The sequence below is a fragment of the Hylobates moloch genome, unplaced genomic scaffold (assembly GCF_009828535.3).
Source record: "Hylobates moloch isolate HMO894 unplaced genomic scaffold, HMol_V3 SCAFFOLD_14, whole genome shotgun sequence".
Classification (NCBI taxonomy): Eukaryota; Metazoa; Chordata; class Mammalia; order Primates; family Hylobatidae; genus Hylobates; species Hylobates moloch.
Window position 1 is genome coordinate 95,953,271 of NW_026652289.1, and position 20,304 is coordinate 95,973,574.

Here is a 20,304-nt window from a genome sequence, read left to right on the forward strand (position 1 = left end):
GCCCTTCCTTGTGCTGTGCCAGCTGCCTCCCTCCTTCAATATGTAGCTTACAGTAGAGCTGATAAGCATCTCAGAGGCACTCCTCTGCCACCTGTCAACAGATTATTATCCCTTCTGGGATCCTTCTTCAGGTGGCCAGTATCACCTGGAATTTCATTAGCAAAGGGAAGTCTGCGTAGCAGTTGCAGGTTTAGTCTGCTCTGCATTCATTCTTCCCCAGTGTTGTTTCCTGCATTCTATGCTGCCTCCTGGTGCAAGTTCTGTGTAATACAGGAAGCTGAAAGTCTCAGTATGCTTAGCTGACCTTTTCTTTGCTGATGTTGCTTTTTTTCCCCCACCCTGGAATGCTCTAGAGACAATTATATTTGGTACTGAGAGATGAGGAGGCTGACATTGAAAGAGGCCTCTGGAAAAATATATGCAGTAATCTATGTAATGTTAGATCTTAAAAACCCTTAGTCTCAGTCCCACCTTCTCATTTTACAGATGAGAAAACTGAAAGGTTGAGTCTATTTAACTATGAGGTCTAGGCAGATTTTCAGTAAATTGTGGCCATAACTAGGCCACCGTTCCTCAGATCCTAAATGATTCTACATGTGGAGATATAGAAAGACAGGAAGATTACTGGTGGTCTTGAAAGGAGGTTTTTTGTAAGTGTATTTAACACTATACATGTACCATATGCTGTGCAAGGAAAGAGGACTCAGGGACTTATCTTTATGATGTGAAGAATTGTTCTTCAAGGGGCAAATTAACAATGTGGACATCCTAAGGTGCTTCTTCAAACTTAATGCTCATTTGCTGACTGTCTGTTTTTAGCTGTCCTTGGAGTACACAATTTGCTCAACAATCCAAAGTTCGATGAAGAAACAGCCAACAATAAAGGTGGCAAAGGACCTGTCAGAAGTAAGTTGATGTGCAGTCTGTGGTTTTGTAAAGCTTTGGAGCCTCCAGGGTTGCTGGTAGGAGAGAGGCCTGTTGACTCTTGCAGGCTTTACACTGTCATTTCGCTAGGATCACTGGGCTTTAAGCAATCAAACCAGAACAGAGCAGCTGACAATGAGAGCTCCATCTGGCGGTGAAACTAGTACAAATCAGTGTGTGTTGCCCAGAACATTTTCTTGGTAGATCTGTTTAGTCAGAAGATGAAATTGTTGATATATGGGTCTGCATTAAATGGTATAATCCATATTCATGAAAAAAATTGCTGATATAAGATTGCTTGGTCATCACAAAATGCAGCATTTCATGTTCCTAAGGATGCTTTAATCAACTATGGTAGCTTAAATAAGTTCCCTTCTCTATTTGAGTGTCTTTTTGTCTCAATAATAGATGCTTGTCATTAGAATTTGAATGCCCACTTCCCTCAGAGGGCATGAAAGACACGCTGGCATGGACTTACGTGCACAGGACATTCCACACCACCATCTTCTATGTCATCATTTCCTGTAGACGTGTACAATTAATTAGACTTTTTTATTCATTCATTCATCAGTCATCCACTAAATACCTACTATGTGTCAGGAATGTTTTAGGCTTAGGTATAAAGATGAAAATGGTCCCTGCCCAAGGGAATTTATCTGTCCGGGGTAAGGAAGGACCAATAACCAGATCATTGCAGTACAGTGTGATCCATGTGCTTTGAAAACTCATAGAAAATTACAGCTTTTTTTTTTTTTTTTTCTTTTCTTGAGACGGAGTCTTGCTCTGTCACCCAGGCTGGAGTGCAGTGGCACAATCTCGGCTCACTGCAACCTCCACCTCCTGGGTTCAAGCGATTCTCCTGCCTCAGCCTCCTGAGTAGCTGGGACTACAGGCGTGTGCCACCACACCCAACTAATTTTTAGGCTTACAGCTTTTCTTAGGTTAATTTTATTTTATTCACTTTAATAGAGACTTTGGAGATGCTTTCTAATCTCAGTAGCATATATATGAAATATTATTTATAGTGGTAATTTAGACACACATGAGCAATATTCCTTTTATTTTTTGAGATAGAGGCTTGCTCTGTTGCCCAGGCTGGAGTGCAATGTGCAATCATAGCTTATTGCAGCCTCCAGCTCCTGGACTCCAGCAGTCCTTCCGCTCAGCCTTCTGAGTAGCTGGGACTAAGGTGCCACCACACTCAGTTAATTATTTTTTTTGTAGAGACAGGATCTTGCTATGTTGCTTAGTCTAGGCTTTCTTGTTTCTTATGCATATGGTTAAAACATGCTCATCCTTTTTAGCTTCAGCATCAAAGGGTAACGTTCTGACAATGTTTGCCATTAACAATCTGGTGCATAACCTTCTGGACGTTTATACATACACATACAAATATTAACTTGTCTTCTAATTGTGGCCTCTTACAAGTACTTATAGGTTTCCTTCATTCTTTTAATGAGTAGATAACTTTTTTTTTTTTGAGATGGAGTCTTGCTCTGTCGCCCAGGCTGGAGTGCAGTGGCACGATCTCGGCTCACTGCAAGCTCCGCTTCCCGGGTTCATGCCATTCTTCTGCCTCAGCCTCCCCAGCAGCTGGGACTACAGGCAACTGCCACCACGCCCAGCTAATTTTTTTTTTGTATTTTTAGTAGAGACGGGATTTCATCGTGTTAGCCAGGATGGTCTGGATCTCCTGACCTTGTGATCCACTCGCCTCGGCCTCCCAAAATGAGTAGATAACTTTTTTAATGGATAGATAATGAAGATACTTTTTTTTTTTGAGACAGGGTCTCATTCTGTTGCCCAGGCTGAATTCCAGTGTCACTACCAAGGCTCACTGCAGCCTCAAACTCCTGGGATCAAGGGATTCTCCCACCTCAGTCCCCTGAACAGCTAGGACTACAGGCATGCACCATTACACCTGGCTAATTTTTAAACTTTATTGTAGAGGCTGGGTCTCACTATGTTGCCCAGCCTGGTCTCAAACTCCCAGCCTCAAGAAACTCTCCTGCTTCACTCCCCCAAAGTGCTGGGATTATAGGTGTGAGCCACCATGCCTGGCTCCTGAATAGATTCTTTTAATGAATAGACAATGAGTTGTTACGTGATGATGCTATACTCTATTTACCCATTTTCATATTGATGGACATTTTGTTTATCATGTTTTGCTGTCACAAGCAATATATCAGGGAACAGGGAACACCCTTGAATGTATATCTTTATCTGTGCTATTTTTGTAGGTAAGACTTCTAGATATAGAATTGCTGGGTCATAGAACATGCACATCTTAAATTGTGATAGATAATGCCAAATTACTCTCCCAAAACGTTTGCATCAGATCACATTCCCACTTATAGAGAAATACGAAGATGCTTTTTTCTCCACATTGTTGCCAACTCCAAATGTTACCTCGTTGCACACTTGTTTGCTAATGAAATGGTATCTCATTTCTTTATTTTGGAGCTTAGTTACTTTTTATATTTTTTGGTTGAGTAACAGATTCTTCTGAGCATATTATTGGTTCATTTTTAATTGGGTCACCTTATTGATTTGTAGGAGCTCTGTGTATATTGGGATATTAATCCTTTGTATCTCTGTTAACTATTTTTGAGAATTCTTCCATTCTTCTTTTTTATCCCTTTCTCTTCCCATACTTTCCTTAAAACTAAAGCTCCAGAATAGAACTCAGAGGAGGGTAGGGTATAATCAAGAGGCCAGAGGGGTATTAAGGTTTGGGAAATGAAGACTTCCTGTGGTGTCTGATTTGTATCTCAGATCCTGTAGTCTAGTTAGTGTAGTCTGACAGATGTCCATATGGAGCAGCAATAACTGCCCATGGATATTTGGAAAGTTGGAGTTTGCTGCAGGGTCTCCTGAACTTTTGGGTCCATGCAGTGTTAGCCCCAGGGAATTCTCATTGCAGCTGAGAAACACCAGCCTTCCAAACTGTGACTCAGAGCTATACCACTCCCATGCTTGCTTAGCTGAGAATAAACCTACTGTCATTGCTATTAAAGTGTTATTGGAATCAGAGCATATGAAAGAAATGTCATTTTTGGGGAAGTCACCACTGATTTTCATAGGAGAGACTTTGCATTTTTTAAAATGAAAACTTGTGTTTTAGATGTTGTCAAAGGTGAAAAAGTAAAGCCAGTGTTTGAGGAACCACCAAATCCCACAAATGTGGAAATAAGCCTGCAGCAGATGAAAGCCAATGATCCTAGCTTGCAAGAAGTCAACCTCAACAACATTAAGGTATTTCATTGTGATTATCATCAGTCACTTAATTTATCATGAGGTCAGAAAACTTACCAGAGATGACCGATTGCTTGTTTTCACACCTGTTTGCAGTTCTTTGTAGTCACTGAGTTGGAGTCAAGGTATCCTATTCAAAAGAAGTGGGTTTTGGAAAACAGTGATTTCTATAATTATTTGAAAAGAATCACCATATCTGAGTTAAGCATAGTACATTAGTTATATCTATTGCTGAGTAACAAATTACTCCAAAACTTAGAGGCTTCAAACAACAGACATTTATTATTTCACACACAATTTTTCAGTGTCAGGAATCTGGTAGTGGCTAGCTGGATAGTGTGGCTCAGGGTCTCAAATGAGGTGGTAGTGAAGTTGTCATCCAGGGCTGCAGTACTAGGCTTGCCTGGGGCAGGAGGATCCAATTCCAAGATGGCAGATTCGTGTGGCTGTTGGCAAGAGGCCTCTATTTCTCACCATGTGGCTCCCCAGAGCGAGTGATCCAAGACAGAAAGATGAGAAAGCAGGAAGCCACAATACCTGTTATGACCTGTTTTCTGAAGTCACATGTTGTCACTTCCACTTTATTCAATTTGATAATAAGTCATGCCACTCTCAAAGGGAAAGAGTAGAAGAGAAAGAGAGTGAGAGAGAGAGAGAGAGAGAGTGTGTGTGTGTGTGTGTGTGTTTATGTGTGTGTAAACATTACCTGAAGTCTCTTTTGTTTATTATTTTTGGGCCAATTCTTAGCATTTAATAATAACCAACTTTTATTGAGTACTTACTATGCACCATGTGCTTTGCTAAATACTTGGAATTTATTATCTCATTTAATTATTAGTTGGACTAAAAGAGTTGTTAAGGTCATAGAGTTAGGCTATAGTGCAGCCAGGACTCTTCTCCACTTCTAACTGTACCCCATATTGTCTCCTTCCCCAGTGGTCATTACTGTGCTAAATGATCTAGAAAAAGGATTACAAAGGTGAATAAGATTTATTCAGTCTTTACTCTGAAAACAATTGTACTAGGAGAAAAACACTAAACAGATAATTATAACATGATGTGATGAGCCCCCAAATGTCATTGAATTGCAAGAAAGAAAAATTTTAATGCTACCTCGGAGATCCAGTAAACAAAGGAGATGATATTACATCTGAGTCTTGAAAGAGAAAAGGACAAAAGGAATTTCCAGGCTAAGGGGAAAGCATATATAAAGGTCTGAGAAAGAAAAAGACTGGTATATTAAAACAGTGGCAAATATGTCAGTCTGGCTAGAATACAGAGTGAAAAATAAAAAGAGGGAAGTATAGTATGTGCATACTTTCTTGGTTAGGGAAAACAGAAAGACGACACTCAGAGGTACCATAGTGGTAGATTAGATTCCCCTATTGGACACTAAGTGGTGCTGTTGGCTCAGGATAGCTTGGTTGCTGAAGGCTAGGTAATGTTCCTCATTTAGAAGGGATATCATGTATTTATCTACACATATATGGTATTTAAAGGTTGTGGGTTCTTACCTTGACAAGAGTGTGCCATACAATGGTCATCAACTAGCCATGTCTTCTCTGTCTTAGAACATTCCAATTCCAACCCTGAGGGAATTTGCAAAGGCTCTGGAGACCAACACTCACGTGAAGAAGTTCAGCCTGGCCGCAACTCGCAGCAATGACCCTGTGGCCATTGTGAGTAAAATTCTTAGAAATATAACATGAAGTTATTTAATTCACTGGAGGTTCTATTTACTTTGTTTCATTAGCTAACAATTTTTTAGATCTGGTAAACTTACATTCTACACAGTTAATGAGCAAAATTATAGTTACAATGCAGTAGTAGAACTTCAGAACTGAACTGTCAGATGCTTTAAGTTATCTGGAATTTTGTCAGCATTACAATTTTCAGAGAAAGAAACAAGATAAGTTTGGCATTTAACTAACTGAACATTTAGAGTTTGTTCTGTGCTTAGGATACATTTTCTAAAACTTTTGCATCTACAGTCATTGGATATTATGACCCTAAAATCCTTCATGAACTAGGCATCTATAGAAATATTGAAGTAGCTGGGTGCGGTGGCTCATGCCTGTAATCCCAGCACTTTGAGAGGCCAAGGTGGGTGGATTATGAGGTCAGGATTTCGAGACCAGCCTGGCCAATATGGTGAAACCCCATCTCCACTAAAAATATGAGAACTAGCTGGGCATGGTGTCACATGCCTGTAGTCCCAGCTACTCAGGAGACTGAGGCAGAACAATCACTTGAACCCGGGAGGCAGAGGTTGCAGTGAGCCGAGATCATGCCACTGCACTGTAGCCTGGGCGACAGAGGGAGACCCCGTATCAAAAAAAAAAAAAAGAAATATTAAAGTATATTTTAATCTTTGAAATGGATTAATATGTGTCTAAAATATCTTAGACAACCAAATCATGAAACATTTTGTGTTTGACACCAGAATGTGAAAAAAATAGCCAGCCAGGTGTGGTAACGTACACCTCTGGTCCCAGCTACTTAGGAGGCTGAGGTGAGACAATTGCTTGAGCCCAGGAGTTCTAGGCTGCTGTGAGCTATGATTGCACCTCTGCACTCCAGTCTGGGCAATAGAACGAGATGATAGATAGATAGATAGATAGATAGATAGATAGATAGATAGATAGATAGATGGATAGCCAACTAAAAGTTCTATTTTTCCTATGCATTTTAGATAATTTAGCCAAATAAGGAAGCCCCTTGACCCAGGTAAATACTTTTACCATCACTATCATGATTTTTATTCTTCCTATCAATAGCCAATTAGTAGCTCCTCCTATTAATAGCTACTTTATTGAGGAATTAGTAAATGCCAGCACTGATCTTTGTGCTTTCCATGCAGCATCTCATCCATTTGTCACTGTAATACTATGAGGTATATACTATTATTAGTTCCAACTTTAACAAATGAGAAAACAGCCTCAGAGAGGTTAAGTAAGCTATCCAAGATAATACAACCAGTAAATGGCAAAGCCAGAATTCACTACCAAGTCTTTCTGGTTCTACAACCAGGAAGCTTAACCATCAAGCTATGCTAGATTTACACACAATGCCTGGCTGTCATACATTTGCTAAAATATGTCACTTATCAGAAGCCTGGGCATCAGCCTGTTGTTCTATGGCATTTAATGCTCAGCCCTTGAATCAAGTTAGAAAAACAAAAGTTGTCTGGACTTGATGGTTTGATTTAAAGTAACGTGTATTTTGGAAGATCTAAAATAGCATTTAAAACAGATGACATGAAAGTAATGACTACCTATCATGGTCCTGGCACAGAATAGATGTTTGAAAAGTACTTGTTAAATAAATGAATGATCATAACCTCCAACCTCTAGCAATAGAGAATGTTTCTATGGTGATCACAGCAAACTTGAAATAAGCACTTATGTAAAAGAGGAACCAGGCTACAAAAATCAATGTTTTTACCAGCAGTTATTACATATCTAAATTTGTAGATTGAAAGCAGTTTTGAATTTGAAACCTATCGTTAAAATAGAAAGATGGCAGAACTAGATAATTGGTAAGGTGAAATGAACAGTTGAAGGATTCTTATCTTTGTATGATTTTGTACTATTTCTGCCTTTTAGTAGATTTTTTTCAGCAAAGCAAAAATATTCACAATATACTTTGTATGTAAATGAATAAAGGGATAAAGAAATGACTTGTCACTTCTGTGTAATATATTATTTTGAGTAAAATTGCAGGGGTGGGGTTAGTTCACAATCAACTCTCAACACTACTGGTAAATAATCTAATTCCTATTCTAGACCAAATAGATAACTTACTAAGTGGATTAAATTCCATATATAATAATCACTTTGATGCTGTTTTTAATGCAACAACTATGTGTTGAATGCCTATCATATGAAAAGCACTACGCTAGGAGCTGGATTTTTTTGGTAACACTTTTCAGGCAAATTTGACCTTTTGTAACTTGCTTTTTAAAGAATACTTTATTTGGTAACTAATGTTGGCAAAGGTGTGGAGAAAGGGGAACACTTGTATACTGGTGGTGGGAATGTAGAGTAGTACAGCCATTATAGGAAACAGTATGGAGGTTCCTCAAAAAACTGAAATTAGAACTACATATGATCCAGGAATCCCACCGCTGGGTATATATCCAAGAGAAAGGAAACCAGTATATTGAAGAGATATCTGCCCTCCCGTGTCTACTGCAGCACTGTTGACAACAGGCAAGATATGGAATCAACATAAATGTTCATCAACAGATGAATGGATGCTGGGCGTGGTGGCTCACGCCTGTAATCCCAGCACTTTGGGAGGCCAAGGCGGGTGGATCACAAGGTCAGGAGATCGAGACCATCCTGGCTAACACAGTGAAACCCCATCTCTACTAAAAATATAAAAAATTAGCCGGGTGTGGTGGCAGGCACCTGTAGTTCCAGCTACTCGGGAGACTGAGGCAGGAGAATGGCATGAACCCAGGAGGTAGAGCTTGCAGTGAGCGGAGATCACGCCACTACACTCCAGCCTGGGCAACAGAGCAAGACTATTTCAAAAAAAAAAAAAAAAGATGAATGGATGAAGAAAATGTGGTATATATATACACACTGAAATATTATTCAGCCATAAAAAAAGAATGAAATCCTGTCATTTTCAGCACCATGGATGGGACTGGAGGTCATTGTGTTAAGTGAAACAAGCCAAGCACAAAAAAAATAAATGTAGCATGTTCTCACTTACATGTGGGAGCTAAAAAAGAAAGTGGTTCTCATGGAGGTAAAGAGTAGAATGGTGGTTACTAAAGCCTGGGAAGGGAAGGGAGTAGGGACAAAGAGAAGTTGGTTAAGAGGTACAAAAATACAGTTCGTTAGAAGGAATAAGTTCTTGTATTCAATAATTTATTATAAATTTCAAAATAGCTAGAAGAGAAGAATTGTAATGTTCCCAACACAAAGATAAACCTTTGAGGTGATGGCTATTCCAATTACTCCAGTTTGATCACTGCAAACACATTGTATAAAGGTATCAAAATATTACATATACCCCAAAAAATATGTACAACTATTATTAATAAAACATTTTTAATTTAACATTTAATTTAAACGCTTAATTTATTTGGTATATCATAGTACAGTCTATAAAAAATAGAGGGACCACAGGAAGATATACATATATATATACATATATATATACATATACATATATATTCATTTATATGGATAGAGTTTTCAAAATATGATTTTGCTACTGTTTTCTGAAGAGCATCTCTCCTAACAGAAATTTTTCCCTTGTTCTTCACTCCAATTCTAAGATGTGGCACACCACCCTCCTCCCCTCCTCACTCCCCAAATCCCCTCTCCTCAAGGGTAAGCAGAGAAGAGAGAGGCAGAACCAAGGGAAAGAAGTGATGATTTTAGGAAAGGTTTTCTTTGTTGTTACTGTGCCTGGGTGACTATTTTATTGGAAGTCCTGGCAGAAAGTCTCCATTTTTAGCATTCAAACAAGGGGCAAAAAGGCGTTTCTTGGTGGATGACATTTGTGGACCTCAAACCTTATTCTGCTTTCATATTATAAATTATTATTCTGATATATTGTTAGAATCAGTGAAGCCCTGTGTGACTGGCATCTGTTTAGACATGTCCCCATTTAAGGCTGTTTTGCATTCAATCAGAAAACATATTTTGGGGTTTGTGGTGAACACAAGCCATTTTACAGATGAGGCAACTGAGACTCAAAGAAGTTGAATACTGAGCTAAGATTACACCACATGTGGCCAAGCCAGGATGCAAATGTAAGTCACCTGTGATTGAGTTTAGTTTACCGTGCCCCAAGCACTTCTATATAACCACATCTATAGCAACTGAGCATTCAAATGGAATTTGTCCCCACTGAATGCCAGTGAGAAGGCCCAAATGTATTTAAAATGCTACTGTTATTTACAATGAGGCCACATAAAAATCAAGAGTTTAGGACAGCAGTGTTTATTGGAAATAAAACATGAGAGGTCACTTCCAAGATGGCCGAATAGGAACAGCTCCGGTCTACAGCTCCCAGTGAGATCGACTCAGAAGATGGGTGATTTCTGCATTTCCAACTGAGGTACCCGGTTCATCTCACTGGGACTGGTTGGACAGTGGGTGCAGCCCATGGAGGGTGAGCTGAAGCAGGGCAGGGCGTCGCCTCACCTGGGAAGGGGTTGGGGTTGGGGGATTTCCCTTTCCTAGCCAAGAGAAGCCATGAGTGACTGTATCTGGAGGAGCAGTAAACTCCTGCCCAAATACTGCGCTTTTCCCACAGTCTTCGCAACCAGCGGACCAGAAGATTCCCTCCCGTGCCTGGCTTGGCAGGTCCCACACCCACAGAGCCTTGCTCACTGCTAGCACAGCAGTCTGAGATCCACCTGGGATGCTAGAGCTTGGCGGGGGGGAGGGGCATCTGCCATTGCTGAGGCCTGAGTAGGCGGTTCTATGCTTACAGTGTAAACAAAGCGGCAGGAAAGCTCGAACTGGGCGGAGCCCACCGCAGCTCAGGAAGGCCTACTGCCTCTCTAGATTCCACCTCTGGGGGCAGGGCATATCTGAACAAAAGGCAGCAGACAGCTTCTCCAGACTTGAACGTCCCTGCCTGACAGCTCTGAAGAGAGCAGTGCTTCTCCCAGCATGGCGTTCGAGCTCCGATAACGGACAGACTGCCTCCTCAACTGGGTCCCTGACCCCCGTGTAGCCTGACTGGGAGACACCTCCCAGTAGGGGCCGACAGACACCTCATGCAGGTGGATGTCCCTCTGGGACAAAGCTTCCAGAGGAAGGATCAGACAGCAATATTTGCTTCTGTAGCCTCCGCTGGTGATACCCAGGAAAACAGGGTCTGGAGTGGACCTCCAGCAAACTCCAACAGACCTGCAGCTGAGAGGCCTGTCTTTAGAAGGAAAACTAACAGAATGGAATAGCATCAACATCAACAATAAGCACATCCACACCAAAACCCCATCCATAGGTCACCAACATCAAAGACCAAAGGTAGCTAAAACCACAAAGATGAGGAGAAACCAGAGCAGAAAGGTGGAAAATTCCCAAAACCAGAACGCCTCTTCTCCAAAGGAACACAACTGCTCACCAGCAAGGGAACAAAACTGGACAGAGAATGAGTTTGACGAGTTGACAGAAGTAGGCTTCAGAAGGTCGTTAATAACAAACTTCTCTGAGCTAAAGGAGCATGTTCTAACCCATTGCAAGGAAGCTAAAAACATTGAAAAAAGGTTAGATAAATGGCTAAATAGAATAACCAGTGTAGAGAAGAGCTTAAATAACCTGATGGAGCTGAAAACCACACTACAAGAACTTTGTAACTGAAAACCACAGTACAAGAACTTCGTAAAGCATACACAAGCTTCAATAGCTGATTTCAATCAAGTGGAAGAAAGGATATCAGTGACTGAAGATCAAATTAATTAAGTAAAGCGAGAAGACAAATTAGAGAAAGAAAAGTGAAAAGAAACAAACAAAGCCTCCAAGAAATATGGGACTATGTGAAAAGACCAAATCTATGTTTGATTGGTGTACTTGAAAGTGACAGGGAGAATGGAACCAAGTTAGAAAATACTCTTCAGGATATTATCCAAGAGAACTTCCCTAACCTAGCAAGGCAGGCCAATTTTCAAATTCAGGAAATACAGAGAACACCACAAAGATATTCCTCGAGAAGAGCAACCCCAAGACACTAATTGTCAGATTCACCAAGGTTGAAATGAAGGAAAAAATGTTAAGGGCAGCTAGAGAGAAAGGTTGGGTTACCCACAAAGGGAAGTCCATCAGACTAACAGCAGATCTCTCAAGCCAGAAGAGAGTGGGGGCCAATATTCAACATTCTTAAAGAAAAGAATTTTCAACCCAGAATTTCATATCCAGCCAAACTAAGCTTCATAAGTGGAGGAGAAATAAAATCCTTTACAGACAAGCAAATGCTGAGAGATTTTGTCACAACCAGGCCTGCCTTACAAGAGCTCCTGAAGGAAGCACTAAACATGGATAGGAACAACCAGTACCAGCCACTGCAAAAACATGCCAAATTGTAAAGACCATCAATGCTATGAAGAAACTACATCAATTAACGGGCAAAATAACCAGCTAGCATCATAATGACAGGATCGAATTCACATATAACAATATTAACCTTAAATGTAAATGGGCTAAATGCCCCAATTAAAAGACACAGACTGTCAAATTGGATAAAGAGTCAAGACCCATCAGTGTGCTGTATCCAGGAGACCCATCTCACATACAAAGACACACATAGGCTCAAAATAAAGGGATGGAAGAAGATCTACCAACCAAATGGAAAGTAAAAAAAAAGCAGGGGGGGCCGGGCGCGGTGGCTCACGCTTGTAATCCCAGCACTTTGGGAGGCCGAGGCGGGCGGATCACGAGGTCAGGAGATCGAGACCACGGTGAAACCCCGTCTCTACTAAAAATACAAAAAATTAGCCGGGCGTGGTGGCGGGCGCCTGTAGTCCCAGCTACTTGGAGAGGCTGAGGCAGGAGAATGGCGTGAACCCGGGAGGCGGAGCTTGCAGTGAGCCGAGATTGCGCCACCGCACTCCAGCCTGGGCGACAGAGCAAGACTCCGTCTCAAAAAAAAAAAAAAAAAAAAGCAGGGGTTGCAATCCTGGTCTCTGATAAAACAGACTTTAAACCAACAAAGATCAAAAGAGACAAAGAAGGCCATTACATAATGGTAAAGAGATCAATTCAACAAGAAGAGCTAACTGTCCTAAATATATATGCACCCAATACAGGAGCACCCAGATTCATAAAGCAAGTTCTTAGAGACCTACAAAGAGACTTAGACTCCCACACGATAATAATGGGAGACTTTAACACCCCACTGTCAATATTAGATCAATGAGACAGAAAATTAACAAGGATATCCAGGACTTGAACTCAGCTCTGCACCAAGTGGACCTAATAGACATCTACAGAACTCTCCACCCCAAATCAACAGAATATACATTCTTCTCAGCACCACATCGCACTTATTCTAAAATTGACCACATAATTGGAAGTAAAACACTCCTCAGCAAATGTAAAAGAACAGAAATCACAACAAACTGTCTCTCAGACCACAGTGTAGCCAAATTAGAACTCAGGATTAAGAACTCACTCAAAACTGCACAACTACATGGAAACTGAAGAACCTGCTCCTGAATGACTACTGGGTAAATAACAAAATGAAGGCAGAAATAAAGATGTTCTTTGAAACAGTGCGAACAAAGACACAACGTACCAGAATCTCTGGGACACATTTAAAGCAGTGTGTAGAGGGAAATTTATAGCACTAAATGCCCACAAGAGAAAGCAGGAGAAATGTAAAATCGACACCCTAACATCACAATTGAAAAAACTAGAGAAGCAAGAGCAAACATATTCAAAAGCTAGCAGAAAACAAGAAATAACTAAGATCAGAGAAGAACTGAAGGAGATAGAGACACAAAAAACCCTTCAAAAAATCAGTGAATCCAGGAGCTGGTTTTTTGGAAAGATCAACAAAATAGATAAACCACTAGCAAGACTAACAAAGAAGAAAAGAGAGAAGAATCAAATAGACACAATAAAAAATGATAAAGGGGATATCACCCTGATCCCACAGAAATACAATCATCAGAGAATACTATAAACACCTCTATGCAAATAAACTAGAAAATCTAGACAAAATGGATAAATTCCTGGACACATACACCCTCCCAAGACTAAACCAGGAAGAAGTTGAATCTCTGAATAAACCAATAACAGGTCCTGAAATTGAGGTAATAATTAATAGCCTACCAACCAAAAAGAGTGCAGGATCTGACCAATTTACAGCCGAATTCTACCAGAGGTACAAAGAGGAGCTAGTATCATTCCTTCTGAAACTATTCCAATCAATAGAAAAAGATGGAATTTTCCCTAACTCATTTTATGAGGCCAGCATCATCCTGATACCAAAGCCTGGCAGAGACATAACAAAAAAAGAGAATGTTTAGGCCAGTAATGATGAACATTGATGTGAAAATCCTCAATAAAATACTGGCAAACTGAATCCAGCAGCACATCAAAAAGCTTATCCACCATGATCAAGTCGCCTTCATCCCTGGGATGCAAGGCTGGTTCAACATATGCAAATCAATAAACATAATCCATCACATAAACAGAACCAACTACAAAAACCACATAATTATCTCAGTAGATGCAGAAAAGGCCTTCAACAAAATTTGACAGCCTTTCATGCTAAAAACTCTCAATCAACTAGGTATTGATGGAACATATCTCAACATAAGAAGCTATTTATGACAGACCCACAGCCAATATTATACTGAATGGGCAAAAACTGGAAGCATTCCCTTTGAAAACTGGCACAAGACAAGGATGCCCTCTCTCACCACTCCTGTTCAACATAGTATTGGAAGTTCTGGCCAGGGCAATCAGGCAAGAGAAAGCAATAAAGGATAATCAAATAGGAATAGAGGAAGTCAAATTGTCTGTTTGCCGATAACATGATTGTATATTTAGAAAACCCCATCGTCTCAGCCCAAAATCTCCTTAAGCTGATAGGCAACTTCGGCAAAGTCTCAGGATACAAAATCAATGTGCAAAAATCACAAACATTCCTATACACCAAGAACAAGCAGAGAGCCAAATCATGAGTGAACTCTCATTCACAATTGCTACAAAGAGAATAAAATACCTAGGAATAGAACTTAAAAGGGATGTGAAGGACCTCTTCAAGGAGAACTACAAGCCACTGCTCAAGGAAATAAGAGAGATTACACAAACAAATGAAAAAATATTCCATGCTCATGGATAGGAAGAATCAATATCATGAAAATGGCCATACTGCCCAAAGTAATTTGTAGATTCAACACTATCCCCATCCAGCTACCGCTGACTTTCTTCACAGAATTGGAAAAAACTACTTTAAACTTCATATGGAACCAAAAAAGAGCCCGCGTAGCCGAGACAATCCTGGGCAAGAAGAACAAAGCTGGAGGCATCACATTACCTGACTTCAAACTTTAGTATAAGGCTACAGTAACCAAAACAGCATGGTACTGGTACCAAAACAGATACATAGACCAACAGAACAGAACGGATCCCTCAGAAATAACACCACACATCTACAACCATCTGATCTTTGACAAACCTGACACACACAAGCAATGGGGAAAAGACTCCCTATTTAATAAGTGCTGTTGGGAAAACTGGCTAGCCATGTGCAGAAAACTGAAACTGGACCCCTTCCTTACAGCTTATACAAAAATAAACTCAAGATGGATCAAAGACTTAAACGTAAGACCTAGGACCAGAAAAATCCTAGAAGAAAACCTGGGCAATACCATTCAGGACATAGGCATGGGCAAAGACTTCATGTCTAAAACACCAAAAGCAATGGCAACGCAACAAAAGCCAAAATTGACAAGTGGGATCTAATTAAACTGAAGAGGTCCTGCACAGCAAAAGAAATTCTCATCAGAGTGAACAGGCAACCTACAGAATGGGAGAAAAAAATGTGCAATCTGTCCATCTGACAAAGGGCTAATATCCAGAATCAACAAGGAACTTAAACAAATTTACAAGAAAAAAGCAAACAACCGCTTCAAAAAATGGGCAAAGGATATGAACGGACACTTCTCAAAAGAAGACATTTATGCAGCCAACAGACATATGAAAAAATGCTCATCATCACTGGTCATCAGAGAAATGCAAATCAAAACCACAATGAGATACCATCTCACACCAGTTAGAATGGCAATCATTAAAAAGTCAGGAAACAACAGATGCTGGAGAGGTTGTGGGAAAATAGGAACACTTTTACACTGTTGATGAGAGTGTAAATTAGTTCAACCATTGTGGAAGACAGTGTGGGGATTCCTCAAGGATCTAGAACTAGAAATACCATTTGACCCAGCAATTTAATTACTGGACATATACCCAAAGGATTATAAATCATTTTACTATAAAGACACATGTACACATATGTTTATCACGACACTATTCACAATAGTAAAGACTTAGAACCAACCCAAATACCCATCAATGATAGACTGGATAAAGAAAATGTAGCACATATACACCATGGAATACTATGCAGCCATAAAAAAGGATGAGTTCATATCCTTTGCAGGGACATGAATGAAGCTGGAAACCATTATTCTCAGCAAACTATCACAAGATCAGAAAACCAAACACCGCATGTTCTCACTCATAAGTGGGAGTTGAACAATGAGAACACATGGACACAGGGAGGGGAACATCACACACCGGGGCCTGTGGGGAGTGAGGGGACTAGAGGAGGGATAACATTAGGAGAAATACCTAATGTAGGTGACGGGTTGATGGGTGCAGCAAACCACCATGGCACGTGTATACCTATGTAACAAAACTGCACATTCTGCACATGTAACCCAGAACTTAAAGTATAAAAAAAAAAAAAAGGAAATAAAACGTGAGCCACAAATGGAAGCCCCATGTATAAATTTAAATTTTTTAGTAGCCACATTTAAAAAAAATAAAAAGTAGACAAAATTAGTTTTAGTAGTAAATAGATGCTCCTTGACTTACAATGGGGTTATGTCCAGATAAAGCTATTGTAAATTGAAAATCTTTATCTGAACATAGCCTCATCATAAGTCAAGGAGCATACTGAATGAGTATCACTTTCACATCATGGTAAATCCCAAAAATGGAAAGTGGAACCATCGTAAGTCAGGGACTCTCTGTATTGTATTTAAACCAATATATCCAAAATGTAATTTGAAAATATAATGAGATATTTTGCATTCTTTTTTTCATACTACATCTTTGAAATCCAGTGTGTTTTATGTTTGCAGCACATTTGAAATCAGACTAGCCAGTTTTCAAGGGCTCAGTAGCCACATTTCTCATGGCTACCATTTGGCCAGTGTAGAAATTTGCATTTCCATACAATCCTATAAAGTACGGACAGCAAACCCTTCTCTTTAAAGATGTATTTCTACTCTATTTCAATGACATTTAAAACATCTAGTCTTTGTTTTACTAATGTTATTATTCCCAGCACATGTAATATGCTCAAATATTTGCTGAACTGAAGTGAACCTGGGCCTACAGCCCAGTATTGTGTTTGGCTGGCTCGCCCCTGTTTTGTTCAGCACAAGAAAGTGTTTTCTCAAGTTTAAAAGAAATTGGCAAGATCCTGGCAACTCGCCAGGAGGTCCTGCAACTTTCTGTAAAGGCCTAATTGCTGTGACATTTTGTTATTCTAATAGAGTAAATCCCAAAGCTTGGAGAGTCCAAAAGGAAAGTCCTGATGCATTCCTCTCTGGTGATGAGATTAAAATGTATAGATTTAATTTTAATTAAGGACCTAGCACAGAATAAATGCACTTTAATGTACCTGGTATGCGATAGTGTGAATCCAAATTCTTGAGCTTTCTTTGCAGTACAAGCAACTGCCTGACCAAGATACAGGATTATTCTTCTAGTCCAGTGGTTCTCAACCCAGGGCAATTTTGCCCTCCAGGGGACATTAGGCAGCATCTGGAGATATTTCTGGTTGTCATGATGGGGAGGAGTGCTACTGACATCTAGTGAGTCTCAGAGGCCAGAGATACTGCTAAATATACTTCAATACACAGGACAGCCTCCCACAACAAAGAATTCTTTGGCCCCAAGTGTCAGTCATGCTGAGGTTAAATAACCCTGTTCTCGCCGGGCGTGGTGGCTCACGCTTGTAATCCCAGCACTTTGGGAGGCCGAGGCGGGTGGATCACGAGGTCAGGAGATCGAGACCACGGTGAAACCCCGTCTCTACTAAAAATACAAAAAAATTAGCCGGGCGTGGTGGCGGGCGCCTGTAGTCCCAGCTACTCGGAGAGGCTGAGGCAGGAGAATGGCGTGAACCTGGGAGGCGGAGCTTGCAGTGAGCCGAGATTGCGCCACTGCACTCCAGCCTGGGCGACAGAGCGAGACTCCGTCTCAAAAAAAAAAAATTAAAAAAAAAATAACCCTGTTCTCATCCAATGTTGGGACTTCTCGTCTTCCTTCTTCCTGTCTTTTCCACCGTTTCCTTCTTCCTGTCTTTTCCACCATAAAAACAATTAAAATAGTTCAGAACTTTTTTGTTCTACTCCCCAGAAGCAATCACTGTTAGCAGTTTGTTTTTCATTCTTCTAGTTGTTGTCTTTATGACTTTAATTAAAGTGATTACTGGCTCATGCCTGTAATCCCAGCACTTTGGGAGGCCAAGGCAGGAGGATCACTTAAAGCCAGGAGTTCGAGACCAGCCTGGGCAACATAGAGAGACCCTGTTTCTATACCAAAAAAGAAAATAAAAGTGGTTGTCAATCCTAATTGCACATTATTCACCTGGAGAGCTCTTCAGAAATCCAGATGGCCACTCCACAGCCTCAGAGATTCCAATTTAATTCATCTGGGGTAAATTTTTTTTTTTTTTTTTTTTGAGATAGTGTCTTGCTCTGTCGCCCAGGCTGGAGTGCAGTGGCGCAATCTCGGCTCACTGCAAGCTCCGCCTCCCGGGTTCACGCCATTCTCCTGCCTCAGCCTCTCCGAGTAGCTGGGACTACAGGCGCCCGGCTAATTTTTTGTATTTTTAGTAGAGACGGGGTTTCACCGTGGTCTCGATCTCCTGACCTCGTGATCCGCCCGCCTCGGCCTCCCAAAGTGCTGTGATTACAAGCGTGAGCCACCGTGCCCGGTCTATCTGGGGTAAATTTTTTAAAGCTCCCAGGCCATTCTAATGTGTGGTCAATGTAGAAAACCACTAATATACAGAAATTTATATTTTTCTTTTATCATCTTAGAAAATTTTTTATTCTCTATTATAAAAGATGAGGGTAGTTCTATACTTACTTTATTTTCCCTTCCTCCTTTGTCTTCCACTTCCAAATTGTAGATATTCCATTATTTTCACACATTTAAGCTTTATACATTTTATGTAATTATATTCTGTGTTAGTATATAGATTGATTCCAAAAATTAACCTATTAGCAGCATTTATAATTATATGACTATATAAATATAAATCTCCATTCTCATTGGCCTTACAATCTAGTGACTAGTGCTGACCTGATTTTTGATCCTTTGTAGGTAACTTATTTTTCCTTGCTAGAAAGTTTTAGTACTCTCTTTCCCTTTGGAATTCTGAAATTTCACTTGTCTGTTCAGTTAAGAGTCATTTTGGGCCGGGGGTGGTGGCTCATGCCTGTAATCCCAGCACTTTGGGAGGCCAGGGTGAGTGGATCACCTGAGGTCAGGAGTTCGAGATCAGCCTGGCCAATATGGTGAAACCCCGTCTCTACTACAAGTATATAAAATAAATTAGGCAGGCTTGGTGGCCCATGCATGTAGTCCCAGCAACTCAGGAGGCTGGGGCAGGAGAATTGCTTGAACCAGGAGATGGAGGTTACAGTGAGCCGACACAGTGCCACTGCACTCCAGCCTGGGCGACATGTCAAATGAGACTTTGTCTCAGTAAAAAAAAAAAAAAAGGTTTTTTTTATTCATTCTGCTGAGTGTCTAGTGATTTCTTTCAGATAAAGATCCATAACTTTCTTCATCTCTGGGAAATTTATTTTTCCTCCTTAATTATTTGATAGCTTCTTCCCTTCTGTTTTCTTTCTTTCTTTCTTTCTTTCTTTCTTTCTTTCTTTCTTTCTTTCTTTCTTTCTTTCTTTCTTTCTTTCTTTCTTTCTTTCTTTCTTTCTTTCTTTCTTTCTTTCTTATCCTTCTGGAACCCTTCTTAGATGAATGTTGAATCTCTGCATCTTTCATCCACATCTCTTAAGGTTTTCTCATAGTTTCTATCTTCATCTTTTTGCTGTATATCCTTGGAAATATCCTCAGTGTTATCTTCTAGATCACCAACTTGGTCTTCAGCCATGCTTGTTTTATAATTCTAGATGTCTGTTATTTTCTTTTATTTCAATGTAGTTTTTTTAAATGTTCAAAATGTTTTCTTTTCTCTCTCTCTCTCCTCCTCCCACCCCCCTACACTTTTTCTCTCTTTCTTTCCTTTTCTTGTGGGGCAGGGAGGAAAATAATACATAATTAGAATTTTTAAATTTGTGTCTGTTTCTTCTATGGCATATTGACCTGCTTGGTAAACTTTATT

General features: G+C 40.2%; 1 protein-coding gene across 2 annotated transcripts in view; it reads left to right on the top strand.

Moving 5' to 3' along the window:
- The window catches only part of TMOD2 (tropomodulin 2), a 57,065-nt gene that overhangs the window by 23,796 nt on the left and 12,965 nt on the right, over positions 1-20,304 (top strand). For both annotated transcript variants that reach the window (XM_032174321.2, XM_058427485.1), the window contains exons 5-7: positions 820-906; positions 4,049-4,179; positions 5,751-5,858. In XM_032174321.2, coding sequence (XP_032030212.1) covers positions 820-906; positions 4,049-4,179; positions 5,751-5,858 — 326 coding nt within the window. The remainder of the gene's footprint in view (positions 1-819; positions 907-4,048; positions 4,180-5,750; positions 5,859-20,304) is intronic.